Genomic DNA, 21,831 nt, shown 5'->3' with positions numbered 1-21,831 from the left:
TGTTCCATTACTTTCGGTCATATTCCCCAACATAACATGCAAATTACTGAGTGGCATTCAACAGGTTTAAAGTATACTCAGGGACATCCAGTCATGATTGATATTTCAGTAACTGCTAACAAAAGCTTAAAAATAATAGAAAAGAGTGAGAAGGAGACAAGGCTTAGCTTGGTGCTCAGGGGCACCTGTCTCTACATGTCCCTCTGTCCAGGGAGGGAGGGGACAAGGCTTAGCTGGGTGCTGAGGGGCACCTGTCTCTACATGTCCCTCTGTCCAGGGAGGGAGGAGGGGACATGGCTTGGCTGGGTGCTCAGGGGCACCTGTCTCTACATGTCCCTCTGTCCAGGGAGGGAGGGGACAAGGCTTAGCTTGGTTCTCAGGGGCACCTGTCTCTACATGTCCCTCTGTCCAGGGAGGGAGGGGACAAGGCTTAGCTGGGTGCTGAGGGGCACCTGTCTCTACATGTCCCTCTGTCCAGAGAGGGAGGAGGGGACATGGCTTGGCTGGGTGCTGAGGGAACCTGTCTCTACATGTCCCTCTGTCCAGGGAGGGAGGAGGGGACATGGCTTGGCTGGGTGCTGAGGGAACTTGTCTCTACATGTCCCTCTGTCCAGGGAGGGAGGAGGAGACGAGGCTTGGCTGGGTGCTGAGGGAACCTGTCTCTACATGTCCCTCTGTCCAGGGAGGGAGGGGACAAGGCTTAGCTGGGTGCTCAGGGGCACCTGTCTCTACATGTCCCTCTGTCCAGGGAGGGAGGAGGAGATGAGGCTTGGCTGGGTGCTGAGGGAACCTGTCTCTACATGTCCCTCTGTCCAGGGAGGGAGGAGGGGACATGGCTTGGCTGGGTGCTGAGGGAACCTGTCTCTACATGTCCCTCTGTCCAGGGAGGGAGGAGGGGACATGGCTTGGCTGGGTGCTGAGGGAACCTGTCTCTACATGTCCCTCTTACCAGGGAGGGAGGAGGAGACGAGGCTTGGCTGGGTGCTGAGGGAACCTGTCTCTACATGTCCCTCTGTCCAGGGAGGGAGGAGGGGACATGGCTTGGCTGGGTGCTGAGGGAACCTGTCTCTACATGTCCCTCTGTCCAGGGAGGGAGGAGGGGACATGGCTTGGCTGGGTGCTGAGGGAACCTGTCTCTACATGTCCCTCTTACCAGGGAGGGAGGAGGAGACGAGGCTTGGCTGGGTGCTGAGGGAACCTGTCTCTACATGTCCCTCTGTCCAGGGAGGGAGGAGGGGACATGGCTTGGCTGGGTGCTGAGGGAACCTGTCTCTACATGTCCCTCTGTCCAGGGAGGGAGGAGGGGACAAGGCTTAGCTGGGTGCTCAGGGGCACCTGTCTCAACATGACCTTCTGCTTTCTCTTCTAGTGACTGATAGAGGACATGTGACCATACTTTACTGACTAGTATTAGGCGATGTGATGTAAAATGGGGCTTAACATTGTCATCAATTTTATTGCACTTACAGAGTGACTGGCTTTGTGTGGTGTGGCGTGCGTGCGTGCGTGCGTGCTTGCGTGCGTGCGTGTGTGTGTCTCTGTGTCTATGTGTGTGTCTTATGAGCAAGAGAAATTCTGTGATAACTTGTAGAGATAGGACTGTGATGGAGATGGTGACATCACTTCCAAAACAAGGCTATGATGCTGGACGGGTCCAGGTGTTTTGTCATAATAGAAAGGAGATACGATAAATTGGATAAAAGGGGATGCCTTACTTTATCAGTCCCCAGTATAGCACATGATATATGCATGAAGTGACCAGGAACGCAAATGCCACTTTGAACTTTGCCGAAAAAAGCATTGTCCAGGCACATGCATAAATCGCAATAAACATGCATTTGAGTGGCACTGTTGTATGAATAGTGTTGGTTGGAGTCCATTGTCAGGATATAACTTCGTGACCCAAATGATAATCCATCTATCTGCTCTCAACTAGATCTGCAGGTAGAATCTAATTTCAATCAACATATATGCTGGTTATAACAACTGCATATGTGTTTAGATGAATAATATTTTGAAATGGATGACACACACAATCAACATATAGAATGTATTTGATAATGTTTAGGCTCAAACAAACACAACAAATGTAACAAACTGGGCCAATAACTTTCTTTTTTTCCTCATATTATTTCACCACTTGTCTACATGTATAATGTGTCACACTGTGTTTATAGTGTTCAAAACTAAGGGGTCCTTGATGTTTCTCCCTAAAGTGTTCCAATCTAGGAACCCTTCAACTTTTAACCTTAGGGTTTTGAAAAGGCCCCCTTGACTTGCCCTGTTCAATTTCAGAGCATGGTGTTGGGTATATGGACTTGTCAAAATTTGGTCTTGCATCAATGCATCCTGTGAATATATTTTATATGTCAACAAAGTATATAAACAATCTCCAACCACACATAACACACAAAATTTCTGCCCTAGCTATTTCTGGTTGAGCAGGCATTATAGACCAACAACCCCAGTACACCCAGTATGTATTATCCTCCCGAAACTCATTCAGCTGTGAACATAAATAAACAGCTCTATAAACAAGCAGGGCACTGACAACCAGCTCATTCCAGATTAGACTGGTCACACATGCATTTCATTCCACAGCTGGGTCTAAATATATCTCTTTCATCATACTCCCATTCCTTGGCCCAGCAAAATAAACATGTTCAAGCAAGGAGGTCAAGAGTGTCACCCTCCCCTGACCTCGCCTGACCCCCCATGACCCGTCATAAGAACATGTCAGTATGGCCTCTGGGTGAGGCCAGATTCCATGGGCAGACTGAAGGTCGCTTTACCCAGGCACTGCGGCCCTAATCTTCCCAGGCCAACCTGCCCTCCCTCTCAGGTCAATATGAGTCAGGCTAGATTTACAAGGGCTCTCTGACATCTGCCCTTGTCACTAATGGGTTGGCATGTACTGCGATCACTTTCCGGCCCAGTCCATGTTTTGAGAGGGGAGAAGGTTGACATATTGATTGTCACACAAATCCTTTTAACCTGTAATGCTGAAGGGAAGCTGAGACACGTTGTTGTCATGTGGTGTCCCAATGCAATTTATGTCACAGATTTTGCAAGGCATTGATTTTTTTGTCACTTGAGCCATAAATTCAATACCTTACACACAAAACAAATCTGTTTAATGAGAAAAATAGAATAACACATCTACCAGCTCATGTTGTATCTATGTAAACATGCATGGTGACACTGTTTAAATCAATGTACTTTTCTGCACATCCACTCCAACCAAGGTTAAAGCTTGTTATCAGCACATGTATGCATATTTTGGTTCCTTCAGTGAGGTGTCAGTTGTGATCATGACACTGAACTTTGACACTAAATAACATTTAGTTAAGCGTGGGCTACACTTGTACAGCAAAAAGCGGACATTGACTTTAAGGTGCAATCCAACCGCTTGTGTAACAACCTACCAAAGAGCTGAAGTGACTCCTTGTACACAAAGATTGATTCCTTTGTTTGTCTAACATCGCACTCAGCTATATTCCAGCTATATGGTCTGTAAATAAGCAAGTCTGGAACAGACAATACAGTGATTGACATCAGAAGCATCGATCTACGCAACTGGGGTCGATAACATGCATCAACCAAGACAGCGAGCCTGACCACCCGATCCCGTTAGTCGCCTCTTACGACAAGCATAGTCGCCTTTTATGGCAAGCATGGGTTGCTGAAGACTATTCTAACCCAGATCTTCACAGGTCAATTGATCCCTACACATACTTGAATACCAAATTCGACATACCAGTCAAGTGTCCACAACTCAACTGCACAGAACTCTCTTAGCGCTATGGCCACCTCCTCCCATATCTCAACAAAGACTCTTAATTCTCTTAGTCCTAAGACTGCTTTGTGCACGTGAGCCAAAGGGAGAGCCCATTATGAGTGTGTTTGTTGTCAATGACACACTAAGCAAAATTCCAGCTTTATGACAAAGGCCTGGCGATAATCCAGGCAAACTAGGGATAAATATTGTGAGCAACAATCTGCACCATCTGGGTACGAGCAAAAGCCATGAAAAGAGTCAATTAGCCTACGGTAACCACCCAATCTATTAAGTTGCCTCTTACGATCAAGAAAGCCAGAAGCAATATAGGCCTTAGATGTTTAGTTAGGCCTTGGTTTTACAATTGACATTTTAAAAATTGGACTTTTGATATGAAAATAATGTTGATTTTTTATTTGTTAAAAGTCACAATTTTACTTACAGGAAAATTACATGACGTGATTCGAACCTGCAACCTCTTATATCATGTTTTGTAACCCACGGTTTTCCCACTGAGCCAATGGGGCAGATGATGAAAAGTTGTTCAGTTTTACATGTCATGACTCCAGTTATGCACATGTTTTTTCTCTAGAACACTTTGATTGAATTCCTTTTATACCACAACACTGTGTATTGTTTCACTTTAAGGAATCTCAATGTTTTCTTATTTTTTCTGGTATTTCTTGCTTTTAGAGGGTTCATAAGTTGGATAAAACAGGCCTCTTCAATTCCCTCGAGCTTTTTCCTTGCTTGTGGTTTTACATTTTCAACCTATAACCTCGGCGTTGTGTTTTATCCTTTAAGTCTAGACTTGTAAATTTATTCAAGTCTTATCACGACTATTTCATAATCATGTCTGGAGACGTGTGTTACGGCACAGGTGTTTATGTCAAATAAGGAGCACAGAATGCAATGCAGTACTTGTTATGGTAAATATGTAATTATGTTTCAAATGATGATGGCGGTCATTTCAACTGAAAAGTGACCTCCCTTATAATGACAATCCTTTCCCGACTATATATGTTTAAATATTCATAGTTCCACCAAAATGCCTTTATTTATTGCCAGAGGCTATGATGACTATTATTCCATCATGAAAACACAAGATAATATTCAATGGTAAAAAATAACCTAAAATGTTTACTAGTCTGAATAGTGAAACATAAATAAGAGAACCCCTAATAAGCCTGCAATTCTACTAGCCTCCCGGATATGTGGTGCTGGTATTTTACGCAAATACGCAGCTTGTCTGTAGCTCTGAAACAAGTATTTAAATTGGTCTGGTCTACTCATGCTGCAGATCATTCCAGGTTCATGTCTGTGCAAGTGATCTGCCATCTTCCAGTTTGAAGCCAAGGTCTAATGTTGGTGTGCCATGTTCCCCTACACCAGGGACACAATGACCAGTCACAGCCAAATCAAGGTCACATCTGTTCGTCACCACACCAACTAGGTCACTTGCAGGACCTACAAAGCGGCTATTGACACAGTTTTTGCTCCAACTTTAAGTGCTCAGAGACCTAATAATGTTGGCTTTTTGTCGAAAGGACAAGACTCCACATGTGTATGGAACTTTGGAGTGTGTTTCTTTTAAGCTATGCACAAAAACTTGCTTATCTGAAGGGGACAACCTTAAACAGGTTCCCTAAGTTCTGCGATGTGACAATAAAACTAAATACCTTATACAAAGTAAACATTTGATACAGTCAAGTCACGTTTATCCATGGTTGGTTGCATATGATTATGTCGGATTAACAAGTTTGTTGGATAAACAAAATAAGGTGGTATCAACCTTTGCGATTGAAAATCGGACATCTACATGATATACAATGACACAAACACATAATAAAAAAATGAAAAATGAAATTTTCATACTGTTATGTTATGTTATGTTATGTTATGTTAGCGGAATATGTCTGATCATGCAACCTCGAAAAGTTTAACACAAAACAACTGTTACGGGCTAAATGACTGATTCAAAATACTTTCAAAAGCATAGTCTAGTATGGAAGTCGCCAGTTTGAAACTAGTATTGCAAAGCTCATGACAGTTGCTTTCTTAGAGGCTAATGTCAACTTTGTGTTAATCATTTCATTGGTCAGTCAAAGTTTGCGAAAGGTTGTTCTCATGTGACCTGTAATGGGATGTCCTCAGCGGTAGCGAGAACTGTATCTAATAACTATCTGAGGACTATATTGATTTTTATGAGATTGAGGTATAAAATCTAAACATGTGATTACTCCTGTTTTGTATAAAGCATTAATTGTTTATTGTTAGGCAAGTTTATCTCTGCAGCCATTGTAATATGCAGCTACCAGCCGACTCATCTCGCATCAAAACATGGGCTGTGTACTCGCGGGCAGATGACTGATCACGGTATCAGATTATGAGACATATTAATGAGTGATTTCGGAAATTCATTGCAAATTAGGTGTGTCGGAGTCCGAGACTGTCAGATTAAAGGGTCTAAATAGCACTGATTTAATCGGTTCCCTTCATTAGTGTTGGATAAAGCTGATTGTTTGATTAAAAAGTGTCGGATTAACAATACTTGACTGTATAAACTTGTGCCATTTAATAGTGAATGATGAAATTAAGGTGTCACAAGATCTGATCCTGAAACAAAGTGTGACAGGCTCACCAATCCATCAAAACATCCTCCCAATGAATCTTTTTCTCTGTATATAACTGTGATATAAATCTATGTTCACTAGGGCTGCAATGAATACACTATGAGGCGAATATGATGCATATCAAGACTATATTATTATTCATTTATATACCGCACTTATCCAGGTAGTATCTGCTCAACTGAGACAATGACCAGTGACCACATTACTGTAAAAAGAAATATTTAAGAGAATTGTCGTTTTTAAGAAATCTATATCATAAGAGACTAGTTCAAGTGAAAAATTCTCTTTAAAATTGGAAATATTTGATTCCAGGCACTGCGAATAACAAATTCAATTCCTGAAAGGATACGGTTCGATTCACCGAATACGCGAGTGAATCGTAACAGCCCCAAACAATTCTAGTTTCCATATCAGACAAGACCATGATGATGTCAGTATCCCTAACCTGATTAATGGGTACGTGTCCAGCAAAACAACTGTTCCAGAAGGTCTGGTTGTGAATGAAAATAAGGCTATTGCCTGTATCAGCAATATTTGAATAGCATGAGGAAAAGTGAGTGAGCTTTACACTGCGTATAATAATAATATGGCCATTTATATATTGTTATAGTTCCACACTGCACAAGGGATCATTGTGCGTGCACTCAATTTTATTCTCAGCTCCCTAGGGAGAGTACAACCCAAGCTGCCTATGAAGCACAAGAAGGTTAACATTCACATTGCCATCTCATCCTACTGGGTACCCATTCACTGCTGGGTGAACAGAGGCATATTTCAAACTTAGTCACTTGCCTAAGGAGACACCACATTTGTTACATGTGCTTCAGTGTGGGGCAGGATCAAAGTCCAAGAAACTCTCAGGAGTCAAGCATTAACGTTGTTTAGCTTCACCTGATTTGTGACCTATGCATGTACAGGACCTTGTGCTACTGTTTAAAAGTACTCAAGTGATATCCTACTGGGGACAATGATTTGTCTGTTTGTGTTTAACTCCACACTAAGCAATATTCCAGCTATATGATGGCAGTCTGTACATAATCGAGTATGGATCAGACAATCTAGTGATTGACACCATGATCTACCCAATTGGGATACGATGACGTGCACCAACCAAGTCGTCCACCCAATACTGTTAGTCATCTATTTCAGCATGCATAGGTTGCTGAAGACCTATTCCAACCAGGATCTTCACGGGTCAGGTACACTAAAGTTAGGTTTCACAATGCAGTTACACCCATGTGGGAATCAAAATCGAAGGCATGAGAGTAAGTGTCAAACCAAGGATCATAATCTGGTGAAATTGGGATTTTATCCCATGAGCTGCAGATCCTGTTGCCACTGAGGAACCTAACTCTGCATGAAAAGTGAAACAATGTGTTTAATGCAGCAGTTGGTTAGTTTGTTTGCTTATTTGCCACACTCAGCAATATCCCAGTTCTATGACAGCGGCCTGTAAATAATCGAGTATGGACCTGACAATCCAGAGATCAATATCCTGAGCAACAATCCATGCCGTCAGGGTACGATGAGTGAGTGAGTAAGGTTTTCTGCCTCTTTTAGCAATATTTCAGCAATATCATGACGGGGGACACCAGGAATGGGCTTCACACATTGTACCCATGTGGGGAATTGAACCCGGGTCTTTGGCGTGACAAGCAAACGCTTTAACCACTTGGCTACCCGACCGCCCCTCAGGGTACGATGACAGGCTATCAACCAAGTCATGGAGTGTGATGGGAGAGAATCAGCCCAGGCCAGGCCTTAGGCATGAGAGTCAAACGCTTGCAAATACAAGGCTACCCTAATTTGCCCCATCGTGATGAACTCATTGCGATGCTGCTACTGCTGCTGCTCATGTACTAAGCCACACTTGGCAATTCTAGTGTAATACAAAATCTCATTAATACAATCCCAGCTACACTGAATAAACATTGGTTGCCAGCTGTGGATGACAATGGAATTCTATTACATTTCAGAGCTAACACAGCAATACTAATGCCAAGTGAAATGATTGCTCATGTGAAAATCACTTCCTGGTTCAGCCATTGCTATATAACATGTTTAATTACTTGTTTCAAATAACAACAAACACAAAATGTAATAAACAAACTGAAGAAATATGCTCAATGCAGAATTCAAGGCAAACAGCTAACATCTTTTTTGTTTATTTGTTGTTTAATGCCACTCATCCTGTAAATATTTGAGTCTTGAGAAGACAATCCAGTGGTGAGCAATGTACTACTGGGGAAATGCTGGGTCGTATGATACACAACACAATCAACCAAGTCCAATCCAAAGCGATTAGCTGTGTCCTTGTCTTCCAACAAGTATAGGTTAACTGGGGTAAGTTATTATCATTTACAAAATAATAATTTCATCACTAAATATTGTCAAAAGTGAGTGAATGAGTGAGTTGGGGTTAACGCTGCTTTTAACATTATTCCAGTTATATCACGGCGTGTCAGCTTAATGTGGGAGGAAAGTCCGAAGTGATGCAGGTCTCAGACGATTACCACTTCGGTGAAACCCACGAGCACGGGTATGGTGCTGACAAACCTAGAAACATAATCAGGGCGAACCAAGATTCGAACCCACAATCATAGGTGCCGGCGTGCCCAAGGGACGCAACTCTGCACAGCGAATCGCGGCACCTAAGACGACTGGGCCACCCGGGTCCCCTATTGTCAAAAAGAAGCAAGAAACAAACATTGTCCTGTAAATGTCAACTCTGCATTGTTTGAATAACAAAATACATAGTGCAACATAAAAAAGCCTACATATAGACAATCAATTTCTAAAAAACACATTCTGAAACAATCAAGGAACAAATGACAGCTTGAAAACTACTCATATTCCCACTGATGAGTAATCAACCTACAAACTAGAACCAAAACAATATCAAAATTCAGTTCCATAAAGTTCTTTTCAACATGTTCACAAGTGACATAAATCTCTCTCACACCTATTCAGAGAGCGCTGAATGTTACACAACAGTCAAAATTAAGCAAGAAATTCATGAGGGCCATGTCAGTACTGTCAAGTGAAAGTTAACAAAATATTTTGTGGCAAATCTGAAGAATCATGTCATAACATCTGTTTCAAGCAGAATGCTGTTCTACCAAAGCCTACATAAGATCTACATATATCATTCGACTGTACCAATAGTTCCACAACTAACATCCACAATAGCAGTAGACTGTGCCCATAGCCCCACAAGTAACGTCCACAATAGCAGTAGACTGTGCCCATAGCCCAACAAGTAACGTCTACAATAGCAGTAGACTGTACCCATAGCCCCACAAGTAACGTCTACAATAGCAGTAGACTGTACCCACAGCCCCACAAGTAATATCTACAATAGCAGTAGACTGTACCCATAGCCCCACAAGTAATGTCTCAAATAGCAGTAGACTGTACCCATAGCCCAACAAGTAACGTCTACAATAGCAGTAGACTGTACCCACAGCCCCACAAGTAACGTCTACAATAGCAGTAGACTGTACCCATAGCCCCACAAGTAATATCTACAATAGCAGTAGACTGTACCCATAGCCCCACAAGTAACATCTACAATAGCAGTAGACTGTACCCACAGCCCCACAAGTAATATCCGCAATAGCAGTAGACTGTACCCATAGCCCAACAAGTAATATCTACAATAGCAGTAGACTGTACCCATAGCCCCACAAGTAACGTCTACAATAGCAGTAGACTGTACCCACAGACCCACAAGTAACGTCTACAATAGCAGTAGACTGTACCCATAGCCCCACAAGTAACGTCTACAATAGCAGTAGACTGTACCCATAGCCCCACAAGTAACGTCTACAATAGCAGTAGACTGTACCCATAGCCCCACAAGTAACGTCTACAATAGCAGTAGACTGTACCCACAGCCCCACAAGTAACGTCCACAATAGCAGTAGACTGTACCCATAGCCTAACAAGTAACGTCTACAATAGCAGTAGACTGTACCCACAGCCCCACAAGTAATATCTGCAATAGCAGTAGACTGTACCCATAGCCCAACAAGTAACGTCTACAATAGCAGTAGACTGTACCCATGGCCTCACAAGTAACGTCTACAATAGCAGTAGACTGTACCCACAGCCCCACAAGTAATATCTACAATAGCAGTAGACTGTACCCATAGCCCCACAAGTAATGTCTCAAATAGCAGTAACTGTACCCATAGCCCAACAAGTAACGTCTACAATAGCAGTAGACTGTACCCATAGCCCCACAAGTAATATCTACAATAGCAGTAGACTGTACCCATAGCCCAACAAGTAACGTCTACAATAGCAGTAGACTGTACCCATGGCCTCACAAGTAACGTCTACAATAGCAGTAGACTGTACCCACAGCCCCACAAGTAATATCTACAATAGCAGTAGACTGTACCCATAGCCCCACAAGTAATGTCTCAAATAGCAGTAGACTGTACCCATAGCCCCACAAGTAACGTCTACAATAGCAGTAGACTGTACCCATAGCCCCACAAGTAATATCTACAATAGCAGTAGACTGTACCCATAGCCCCACAAGTAACATCTACAATAGCAGTAGACTGTACCCACAGCCCAAAAAGTAATATCCGCAATAGCAGTAGACTGTACCCATAGCCCAACAAGTAATATCTACAATAGCAGTAGACTGTACCCATAGCCCCACAAGTAACGTCTACAATAGCAGTAGACTGTACCCACAGCCCCACAAATAATGTCTACAATAGCAGTAGACTGTACCCATAGCCCCACAAGTAATATCTACAATAGCAGTAGACTGTACCCATAGCCCACAAGTAATATCTACAATAGCAGTAGACTGTACCCATAGCCCCACAAGTAACGTCTACAATAGCAGTAGACTGTACCCATAGCCCCACAAGTAACGTCTACAATAGCAGTAGACTGTACCCATAGCCCCACAAGTAACGTCTACAATAGCAGTAGACTGTACCCACAGCCCCACAAGTAACGTCCACAATAGCAGTAGACTGTACCCATAGCCTAACAAGTAACGTCTACAATAGCAGTAGACTGTACCCATAGCCCCACAAATAACGTCTTCACGCAGCAGTAGACTGTACCCATAGCCCCACAAGTAACATCTACAATAGCAGTAGACTGTACCCACAGCCCCACAAGTAATATCTGCAATAGCAGTAGACTGTACCCATAGCCCAACAAGTAACGTCCACAATAGCAGTAGACTGTACCCATAGCCCCACAAGTAATGTCTACAATAGCAGTAGACTGTACCCACAGCCCCACAAGTAATATCTACAATAGCAGTAGACTGTACCCACAGACCCACAAGTAACGTCTACAATAGCAGTAGACTGTACCCATAGCCCCACAAGTAACGTCTACAATAGCAGTAGACAGTACCCATAGCCCCACAAGTAACGTCTACAATAGCAGTAGACTGTCCCCATTGCCCCACAAGAAACGTCTACAATAGCAGTAGACTGTACCCACAGACCCACAAGTAATATCTACAATAGCAGTAGACTGTACCCATAGCCCCACAAGTAACGTCTCAAATAGCAGTAGACTGTACCCATAGCCCCACAAGTAACGTCTACAATAGCAGTAGACTGTACCCACAGCCCCACAAGTAACGTCTACAATAGCAGTAGACTGTACCCATAGCCCCACAAGTAATATCTACAATAGCAGTAGACTGTACCCATAGCCCCACAAGTAACGTCTACAATAGCAGTAGACTGTACCCATAGCCCCACAAGTAACGTCTTCACGCAGCAGTAGACTGTACCCATAGCCCCACAAGTAACATCTACAATAGCAGTAGACTGTACCAACAGCCCCACAAGTAATATCTGCAATAGCAGTAGACTGTACTTATAGCCCAACAAGTAACGTCCACAATAGCAGTAGACTGTACCCATAGCCCCACAAGTAATGTCTACAATAGCAGTAGACTGTACCCACAGCCCCACAAGTAATATCTACAATAGCAGTAGACTGTACCCATAGCCCCACAAGTAACGTCTACAATAGCAGTAGACTGTACCCATAGCCCCACAAGTAACGTCCACAATAGCAGTAGACTGTACCCACAGACCCACAAGTAACGTCTACAATAGCAGTAGACTGTACCCATAGCCCCACAAGTAACGTCTACAATAGCAGTAGACTGTACCAATAGCCCAACAAGTAACGTCTACAATAGCAGTAGACTGTACCCACAGACCCACAAGTAATATCTACAATAGCAGTAGACTGTACCCATAGCCCCACAAGTAACGTCTCAAATAGCAGTAGACTGTACCCATAGCCCCACAAGTAACGTCTACAATAGCAGTAGACTGTACCCACAGCCCCACAAGTAACGTCTACAATAGCAGTAGACTGTACCCACAGACCCACAAGTAATATCTACAATAGCAGTAGACTGTACCCATAGCCCCACAAGTAACGTCTACAATAGCAGTAGACTGTACCCACAGCCCCACAAGTAACGTCTACAATAGCAGTAGACTGTACCCATAACCCAACAAGTAACGTCTACAATAGCAGTAGACTGTACCCATAGCCCCACAAGTAACGTCTTCACGCAGCAGTAGACTGTACCCATAGCCCCACAAGTAACATCTACAATAGCAGTAGACTGTACCCACAGCCCCACAAGTAATATCTGCAATAGCAGTAGACTGTACCCATAGCCCAACAAGTAATATCTACAATAGCAGTAGACTGTACCCATAGCCCCACAAGTAACGTCTACAATAGCAGTAGACTGTACCCACAGACCCACAAGTAACGTCTACAATAGCAGTAGACTGTACCCACAGCCCCACAAGTAACGTCTACAATAGCAGTAGACTGTACCCATAGCCCCACAAGTAACGTCTACAATAGCAGTAGACTGTACCCATGGCCCCACAAGTAATATCTACAATAGCAGTAGACTGTACCCATAGCCCCACAAGTAACGTCCACAATAGCAGTAGACTGTACCCACAGCCCCACAAGTAACGTCCACAATAGCAGTAGACTGTACCCATGGCCCCACAAGTAATATCTACAATAGCAGTAGACTGTACCCATAGCCCCACAAGTAACGTCTACAATAGCAGTAGACTGTACCCACAGCCCCACAAGTAACGTCCACAATAGCAGTAGACTGTACCCATAGCCCCACAAGTAATGTCTACAATAGCAGTAGACTGTACCCATGGCCTCACAAGTAACGTCTACAATAGCAGTAGACTGTACCCATGGCCCCACAAGTAACGTCCACAATAGCAGTAGACTGTACCCATAGCCCCACAAGTAATGTCTACAATAGCAGTAGACTGTACCCATGGCCTCACAAGTAACGTCTACAATAGCAGTAGACTGTGCCCATAGCCCCACAAGTAACGTCTACAATAGCAGTAGACTGTACCCATGGCCCCACAAGTAACGTCCACAATAGCAGTAGACTGTACCCATAGCCCCACAAGTAATGTCTACAATAGCAGTAGACTGTACCCATGGCCTCACAAGTAACGTCTACAATAGCAGTAGACTGTACCCACAGCCCCACAAGTAATATCTGCAATAGCAGTAGACTGTACCCATAGCCCAACAAGTAACGTCCACAATAGCAGTAGACTGTACCCATAGCCCCACAAGTAATGTCTACAATAGCAGTAGACTGTACCCACAGCCCCACAAGTAATATCTACAATAGCAGTAGACTGTACCCACAGACCCACAAGTAACGTCTACAATAGCAGTAGACTGTGCCCATAGCCCCACAAGTAACGTCTACAATAGCAGTAGACTGTACCCATGGCCCCACAAGTAACGTCCACAATAGCAGTAGACTACCCATAGCCCCACAAGTAATGTCTACAATAGCAGTAGACTGTACCCATGGCCTCACAAGTAACGTCTACAATAGCAGTAGACTGTACCCATAGCCCCACAAGTAATGTCTACAATAGCAGTAGACTGTACCCATGGCCTCACAAGTAACGTCTACAATAGCAGTAGACTGTGCCCATAGCCCCACAAGTAACGTCTACAATAGCAGTAGACTGTACCCATGGCCCCACAAGTAACGTCTACAATAGCAGTAGACTGTACCCATGGCCCCACAAGTAACGTCCACAATAGCAGTAGACTGTACCCATAGCCCCACAAGTAATGTCTACAATAGCAGTAGACTGTACCCATGGCCTCACAAGTAACGTCCACAATAGCAGTAGACTGTACCCATAGCCCCACAAGTAATGTCTACAATAGCAGTAGACTGTACCCATGGCCCCACAAGTAACGTCCACAATAGCAGTAGACTGTACCCATAGCCCCACAAGTAATGTCTACAATAGCAGTAGACTGTACCCATGGCCTCACAAGTAACGTCTACAATAGCAGTAGACTGTACCCACAGCCCCACAAGTAATATCTGCAATAGCAGTAGACTGTACCCATAGCCCAACAAGTAACGTCTACAATAGCAGTAGACTGTACCCACAGCCCCACAAGTAATGTCTACAATAGCAGTAGACTGTACCCACAGCCCCACAAGTAATATCTACAATAGCAGTAGACTGTACCCACAGACCCACAAGTAATATCTACAATAGCAGTAGACTGTACCCATAGCCCCACAAGTAACGTCTACAATAGCAGTAGACTGTACCCATAGCCCCACAAGTAATGTCTACAATAGCAGTAGACTGTACCCATGGCCTCACAAGTAACGTCTACAATAGCAGTAGACTGTACCCATAGCCCCACAAGTAATGTCTACAATAGCTGTAGACTGTACCCACAGACCCACAAGTAACGTCTACAATAGCAGTAGACTGTACCCATGGCCTCACAAGTAACGTCTACAATAGCAGTAGACTGTACCAATGGCCCCACAAGTAACGTCCACAATAGCAGTAGACTGTACCCATAGCCCCACAAGTAATGTCTACAATAGCAGTAGACTGTACCCATGGCCTCACAAGTAATATCTACAATAGCTGTAGACTGTACCCACAGCCCCACAAGTAACGTCTACAATAGCAGTAGACTGTACCCATAGCCCCACAAGTAACGTCTACAATAGCAGTAGACTGTACCCATAGCCCCACAAGTAACGTCTACAATAGCAGTAGACTGTACCCACAGACCCACAAGTAACGTCTACAATAGCAGTAGACTGTACCCATAGCCCCACAAGTAACGTCTACAATAGCAGTAGACTGTGCCCATAGCCCCACAAGTAACGTCTACAATAGCAGTAGACTGTACCCATAGCCCCACAAGTAAGGTCTACAATAGCAGTAGACTGTACCCATAGCCCCACAAGTAACATCTACAATAGCAGTAGACTGTACCCATAGCCCCAAAAGTAACGTCTACAATAGCATTAGACTGTACCCATACCCTATTGGGCAGTTTGGCATGGACTATAGGACTGGTGCCAATTTCTTAATTTGCTATTTACCAACATGATTGATAGAATGCTTTAATCACATAAATGAACTCTGTACTGCAGTGAATAGTGCACAAATGGCTACACCTTGCATATTGTTACTTAGACTCATATTGCTTTTGTTAGCTGTTGCAACATGGGACACACTTTGGACAATAGCACAAACACACAATTGCATTCTGAGCAGATTTTATTTATTTTTTTACTTTTTGGTTTACAAATACCCAACAGACTGGACCCAAAACAATGCTAAGCAAGGAAAAATATACAGAATAACAAGGAAATATATGTACCCAATGAGATTGATTCCATATGAGTAAATACTAAGAGGCTAAAATAAATATCTAGTTATTGATCCTGTCACCATGACAGTTGGGTCTTGGAGTTATTGTTGTCCGTCTCAAAGGTATTCAGAGTGTGTTTGCTGCTTAACACTGCACTCGGCAATATTCCACCTATATGACAACGGCATGTTAATAATTAAGCCTGGACCAGACAATCCAGTGATTGATATTGTGAGCAATACTACACGCCATCTGGATATGATAAATAAAATCAAACAAGTCACGGAGTTGCTGGGGACATATTCTAATCTAGAATCTCCACTGGGTGAGTGTGATACAAATTTATGAATATCAATTCTAACTTAACTAGAGGTATTTGCATGTACTTGCAAAAGCAGAAGCAACTCCATCGATACAATTTCCTGAAAGCTTCTAAAGCCTTCAAGTACCCCTATGAACCTCCAATCCAAACACTCTAATTCCAGACCTTGACTTTAATCAAGACAACTTCTTACATTATCAAGTCTCATGATTGAACAAGCAAAAGTGCAACAATAACTGGCAATGAATGATAAAACCATGTTTCATGATAACCCCAGTGATGTTCTTGACCTTTGAAAGGCATGTTATCAATATTTCCTCATCCTCTGTATCTCCAGGGCTCGCATTATGATAAACCAACACCAACCCCTGGAGCCATTCCTGCGATTCTTGCTATTTCAAATTACCTCCCCTTGATTTTCATTTGCTAGTTTGATTTGCTACGCTACTCAGTCTATCAGACCAATCAGAATGCGAGTAACAAACTAGCCTCAAAGTTGGGTTGTTGATGTCAACAGCATGTCAGCCAGTCCCATTGATAGCCTCCTACGACTAGCATAGTCGCCTGCTTTCTGTAACAGGCTTTACGTAGGAGGCGACTAACGGGATCAGGTGGTCAAGCTCGCTGACTTGGTTGATGCATGTCATCGATCCCAATTGCGTGGATCGATGCTCATGATATCAATTACTGGATTGTCTGGTCCAGACTCGATTATTTACAGACCACCGTCATATTATAGCTGGAATATTGCTGAGTGTGGCGTTAAACAACAAACAAACAAAACAAGTATTTGTCACAAAGTGACGAAATGTCCCCCGCCTGTATATACACCATAGTACCAAATATGAAGACAATCCAGCGATTAGTTCTTGAGATATCGCGGCAACACCGTTTTCCAACTCCAAAAGAAGATTTGCCTGCTGCGACCTTGAAAATGGGGTCAAGGTCACCAAAACCAACTGGTGTCTGCGGAGTCTGTATATACACCATATTTCCAAATATGAAGACAATCCAGTGTTTAGTTCTTGAGATATCGCGGTAACAAACAGGTGGGACGTACGTACGGACGTACGTACGGACGTACGGATGGTCGTGAATACTATATTATCCCCGCTCCGCGCTTTCGCGCGGCGGGGGACAACAAACAAACAATGATAGTTTCAGAGAAATTAAACATTGAAAAGCTGACTGACAAGAAAAAGAAAATGTTCTGGATGGAAAGGATGTCTTCATGTCCATTAAACCTGCCATGGCTTTGGTTTCTTAGCAATACAGGTTACCACCCTTACCCAGGTTTTTTTCATATCTCAACATTTTATTGCTCGGTAAAATGTTAATGAAAATCAATGACAGGTAATTTGAGATCAAGAGAACCACGAGAATGGATCCAGGGGTTGGTGCAGGTTTACCAAAATGCGAGGCCTGAAGAAACAGAGGATGACATTTGATGTGCTCGGATGTATTAAGTGCCATGTCTGTAGAGGTATATCTGTCAGAGCAGCTAGGGCTTGTACCAACTATACTGGAAACGTACAATACAATTCAGTGAGTGAGTTGGGTTTAACGCTGCTTTTAACAGTACTCCAGTTATATCGTTGCATGTCAGCTTAATGTGGGAGGAAAGCCCGAAGTGATGCAGGTCTAAGACGTTTACCACATTTCGGTTAAACCCATGAGCACGTGGATGGTGCTGACAAACCTAGAAACATAATTGGGGCAAACCGGGATTCGAACCCACAATCATAGGTTCCTGGCGTGCCCAAGGGACGCAACTCTGCACAGTGAATCGCGGACCCTTAGACGACTTGGCCACCCTTGCCTCCCATACAATCCAAGGTCCCTGGTCTAGTAAGTTGAGTAAGTGAGTGAATAGTGCTTTAAAATGATTTCTTCCAACCATGCTGACTTCCCTCATTACCATCACAGTGAGTGAGTTGAATTTAACCTTTTGTTGAAGGACAAGTGGACTAAAATCTTAGTTAATATCCCTCACAATGTATCAGCCTAATGGATGAAGAAAGCCCAAATGTCAGTTTGCAGATGTTAACCACTGTAGTGAAACGGTGTGGTGGTGACAGACTGGGGATTCAAACTATGTCAATGTGGGATCAGCAGATCATGGTTAAGGGCTGTGACTCTGCACAGTAATTCACAGCATGTTAGAGCACGGGGCGACACCTTCTGCATTACTAACAGTCAATGGAGGTATAACACGCATGATAATGACACACAATCAGCCAGGTCACACATTATGACTACCCAGTCTTCATTAGACAGCTGTTACAACAAGCAGGGGGTTGTGAGAACCTGATCTGGGCCCCCTTGCACAAAGCGATCTTAGCACTACTCCCATACTCTAACAAACTTAAGATAGTTGTAGCGCTAAGATCGCTTTGTGCAAGTAGGCCCTGTCCTGGAATGAGTGTGAGTGAGTGAGTGGGCTTAACGTTGCTTTGAACAGTATTCCAGTTATATCAAGGCATGTTGGCTTAATATGGGAGGAAAGCCCGAAGTGATGCAGGTCTCAGACGTCTACCACTTTGGTGAAACCCAACATTAAAAGACAATCTGTGAAATATCTCGAAAACTATCTTGTATTTCATGATAATAATTATCTGTTGAGGCACAAGAATGAAAGAATACATGGTGTGCAAACAATGGTACAGAGAGTTGAATAGGTCTGCATTAAGAAAATGATTTGTAATCCAAATTTTGCTTTCCCTCCCTGTCAGGCAGATAGCCAGAGGGCGGTGAGTTTCCATAGCAATATGTCTATGGATGGAAGGGAGTATCGCAATTGCATTCCTGGTTTACATTACATTCTCGCATTAGCTGGGACTGAAACAGACCCCCATACACTAACCTCAATCTGTGATGACAGCATGGCACACTTTGGGGCCACTTAATTCTCTCAGAGGGATGGAGACGATGTGCTTTGAAGTAAATGTCTTCACCTTTGACCTTACAGTCCTGTCTGTCACAGGCAAGTAATATCTTGTCAGGACAGTAGTAGGCAATCAGAGAACCTTTTGGAACCCATGGGTTTTCCTCATGTTTGAATCCCGGCCAGAGAGGCAGGCAGGGAAACAGCAAGTACCATCTTTTTTGGTATGACGCTCTAACCACTACACCACAGAGGCGGTGCACTAAAACAAGCATGATGTTATATGCTCATCTACGCCATGTAGTACTCCCTTCACCCCGGAACATTATAACCCATGCATGTTCAGCAGGACCAACAGCGAGGTCGAGCTCTTTCTCTGCTTCTTCCCAAAGCATGGGAGTTACCGGACTACAAAAGTCCACTTTCCACCCTTTCCAAACTAGGCTGGAATTATGGAGAACTTTATACTTTAGCTGGACTAACAAATTCTACATCCCGTTCATAAACAATATGGAAACTGCTGGTCAGATTTCGGTTAATTGCAGGATATGCAGAGCATGTGTGCCGTCAAATGGGCGTCAACTGGCTTCTTCCCAATTTTTCCTGTTTTTAATCAAGATGCTCAAGTGACTTGATGCACATCATGAGGTATAATACAATAGTGAGTGAGTATGGTTTTACACAGCTTTTAGCAATATTCCAGCAATATCATGGCTGGGAACACCAGAAATGTGCTTCACACATTGTACCCATGTCGGGAATCAAACCCAGGTCTTCGGTGTGACGCGCAAATGCTTTACCCACTAGGCTACCAGCGGCCCCTATATTACAATAAAGATCTTGATTATGGAACAGATTGTCTTGACCTCACCATCATTTTGTTTGAAGCAAATGCAAGTGTTATGAGAGGTGGAATCTTATTGGTCAAAAGAAGGGATATAGAAGGGACATAACTCGAAATAGCCACTGGTGGCGCTACGACCAATCCATGAAATTCTAGCCTTTTTTGAAAAGGGTGGAAACTGGACTTTTATAGACAGTTAACTCCCTTGGGAAGATGTCTTTGCTCTGTTTACCAGGAGATATCAAACACCACCAACAGTACATGGCCTACCTCAAAGGACAGCTCCTTCACCAACACATCTCCATTCGGGGTGACAAGGGGGACTTTCTCAAATCTGAAACAGACCAAATATGTTCAACAGGTGTCTGAGACGCTCACCAGGCACAAATCACACAGAGATGAAGGAGTGCAGGAAGTCCCTATACCACCCCTCAACTGAGCACCTTGACCAGCAATGCAAACATGTAAATATCTGTCACACCTATCATAGTCACAGTGGCATAGTAAGTGGGTGAGTTTTACACCACTGAAGCCAGTGAGTGAGTGATTAAGGTTTTAAGACCCTTTTAGTAATATTCCATCAATATCATAGTAGGGGACACCTGAAATGGCCTTCACACATTGTACCCATGTCGGGAATCGAACCCGGGTCTTCGGCGTGACGAGCGAAAGCTTTAACCACTTGGCTACCCGACCGCCCCCCACTGAGGCTACTTGGACAAAGCGATCTTAGCACTATGACTATCGTAAGTCAATGTTAAGTATGGAAGTTAGTGTAGTGCTAAGGTCACTGTGTGCAAGTGGCCCTGAACAGCATTTCAGTTACATCAACTTGATGTGGGAGGAAAGCCCAAAGTGGTGAAGGATGCTGACGTCTATGGTGCTGAGACCCAAGGATCATAATCAGGACATATCTGGGATTCAAACCAACAATTGATCCTGGGACAACAGTTCGGGGCACCTTGATGTCGGGACCAGTTGTGCCATTCAAGTACTATGTGCTACCATACACAGCAGTCATGATGACCAACAGCACAACCATACAATGATGACCCTCTCTACTCCATTAAAGGAGCTGAGGCCATCAACTTGCTAAGAAACACATCTCTTACCGCAGAACTATTATGCTGTTCAAAGGTGGAAAAATACTTTTTATAACAAAGAGTCACTTTTAACTCATAACTTACTTGATAATATGATCTTGAATATTGATCTTTCCGCTACCAGGTTTCAATGCTTTGTTATTCTCCAGAGCTGAAAAAACCCACAATTTTGAGATATAGTTTTGAAATCTTTCTTATTTCTCTATTAATACATCTGACTAAAGCAGGTGTGAAAGTTTGTATCGGAACAGTATTTCATTCATACCATAGTCGTCAATTTAATGTGGGAATACCGCTCAGGTCATAGATCTTATGACTTTGGCCAAACAAACTATCATGGGTATGGTGCATATAACCCAAGGATGACACTGTCATTTTGGATTTACACCAATAACTGTCAGAAGATGGCAAATATTTGACACAACCAAAAAAAACCAGAAAGAGCAGACTTGCTATGAAAAGAGTAAAGGGAGATAATCCCCTGAGATAGAAATGTAATACTTCATTGTACAAAACTGTGCCAGGTGGAGTGAGT

The 21,831-nt window shown here is 43.3% G+C and overlaps 1 protein-coding gene across 1 annotated transcript in view; it reads right to left on the bottom strand.

Annotated features, from left to right (window-relative positions):
• LOC124138843 (ATP-binding cassette sub-family D member 3-like) overlaps positions 1-21,831 on the bottom strand; it is a 69,599-nt gene that overhangs the window by 14,467 nt on the left and 33,301 nt on the right. The window contains exons 18-19 of the mRNA XM_048399724.1: positions 21,381-21,447; positions 20,464-20,527 (exon numbers count right to left, since the gene is read on the bottom strand). Coding sequence (XP_048255681.1) covers positions 20,464-20,527; positions 21,381-21,447 — 131 coding nt within the window. The remainder of the gene's footprint in view (positions 1-20,463; positions 20,528-21,380; positions 21,448-21,831) is intronic.

This window comes from Haliotis rufescens, unplaced genomic scaffold (genome assembly GCF_023055435.1).
Source record: "Haliotis rufescens isolate VD_foot unplaced genomic scaffold, xgHalRufe1.0.p SCAF_2, whole genome shotgun sequence".
NCBI lineage: Eukaryota > Metazoa > Mollusca > Gastropoda > Lepetellida > Haliotidae > Haliotis > Haliotis rufescens.
The sequence above is the reverse complement of the archived record's forward strand: the minus strand, read 5'-3'. Positions and strand labels throughout refer to the sequence as shown.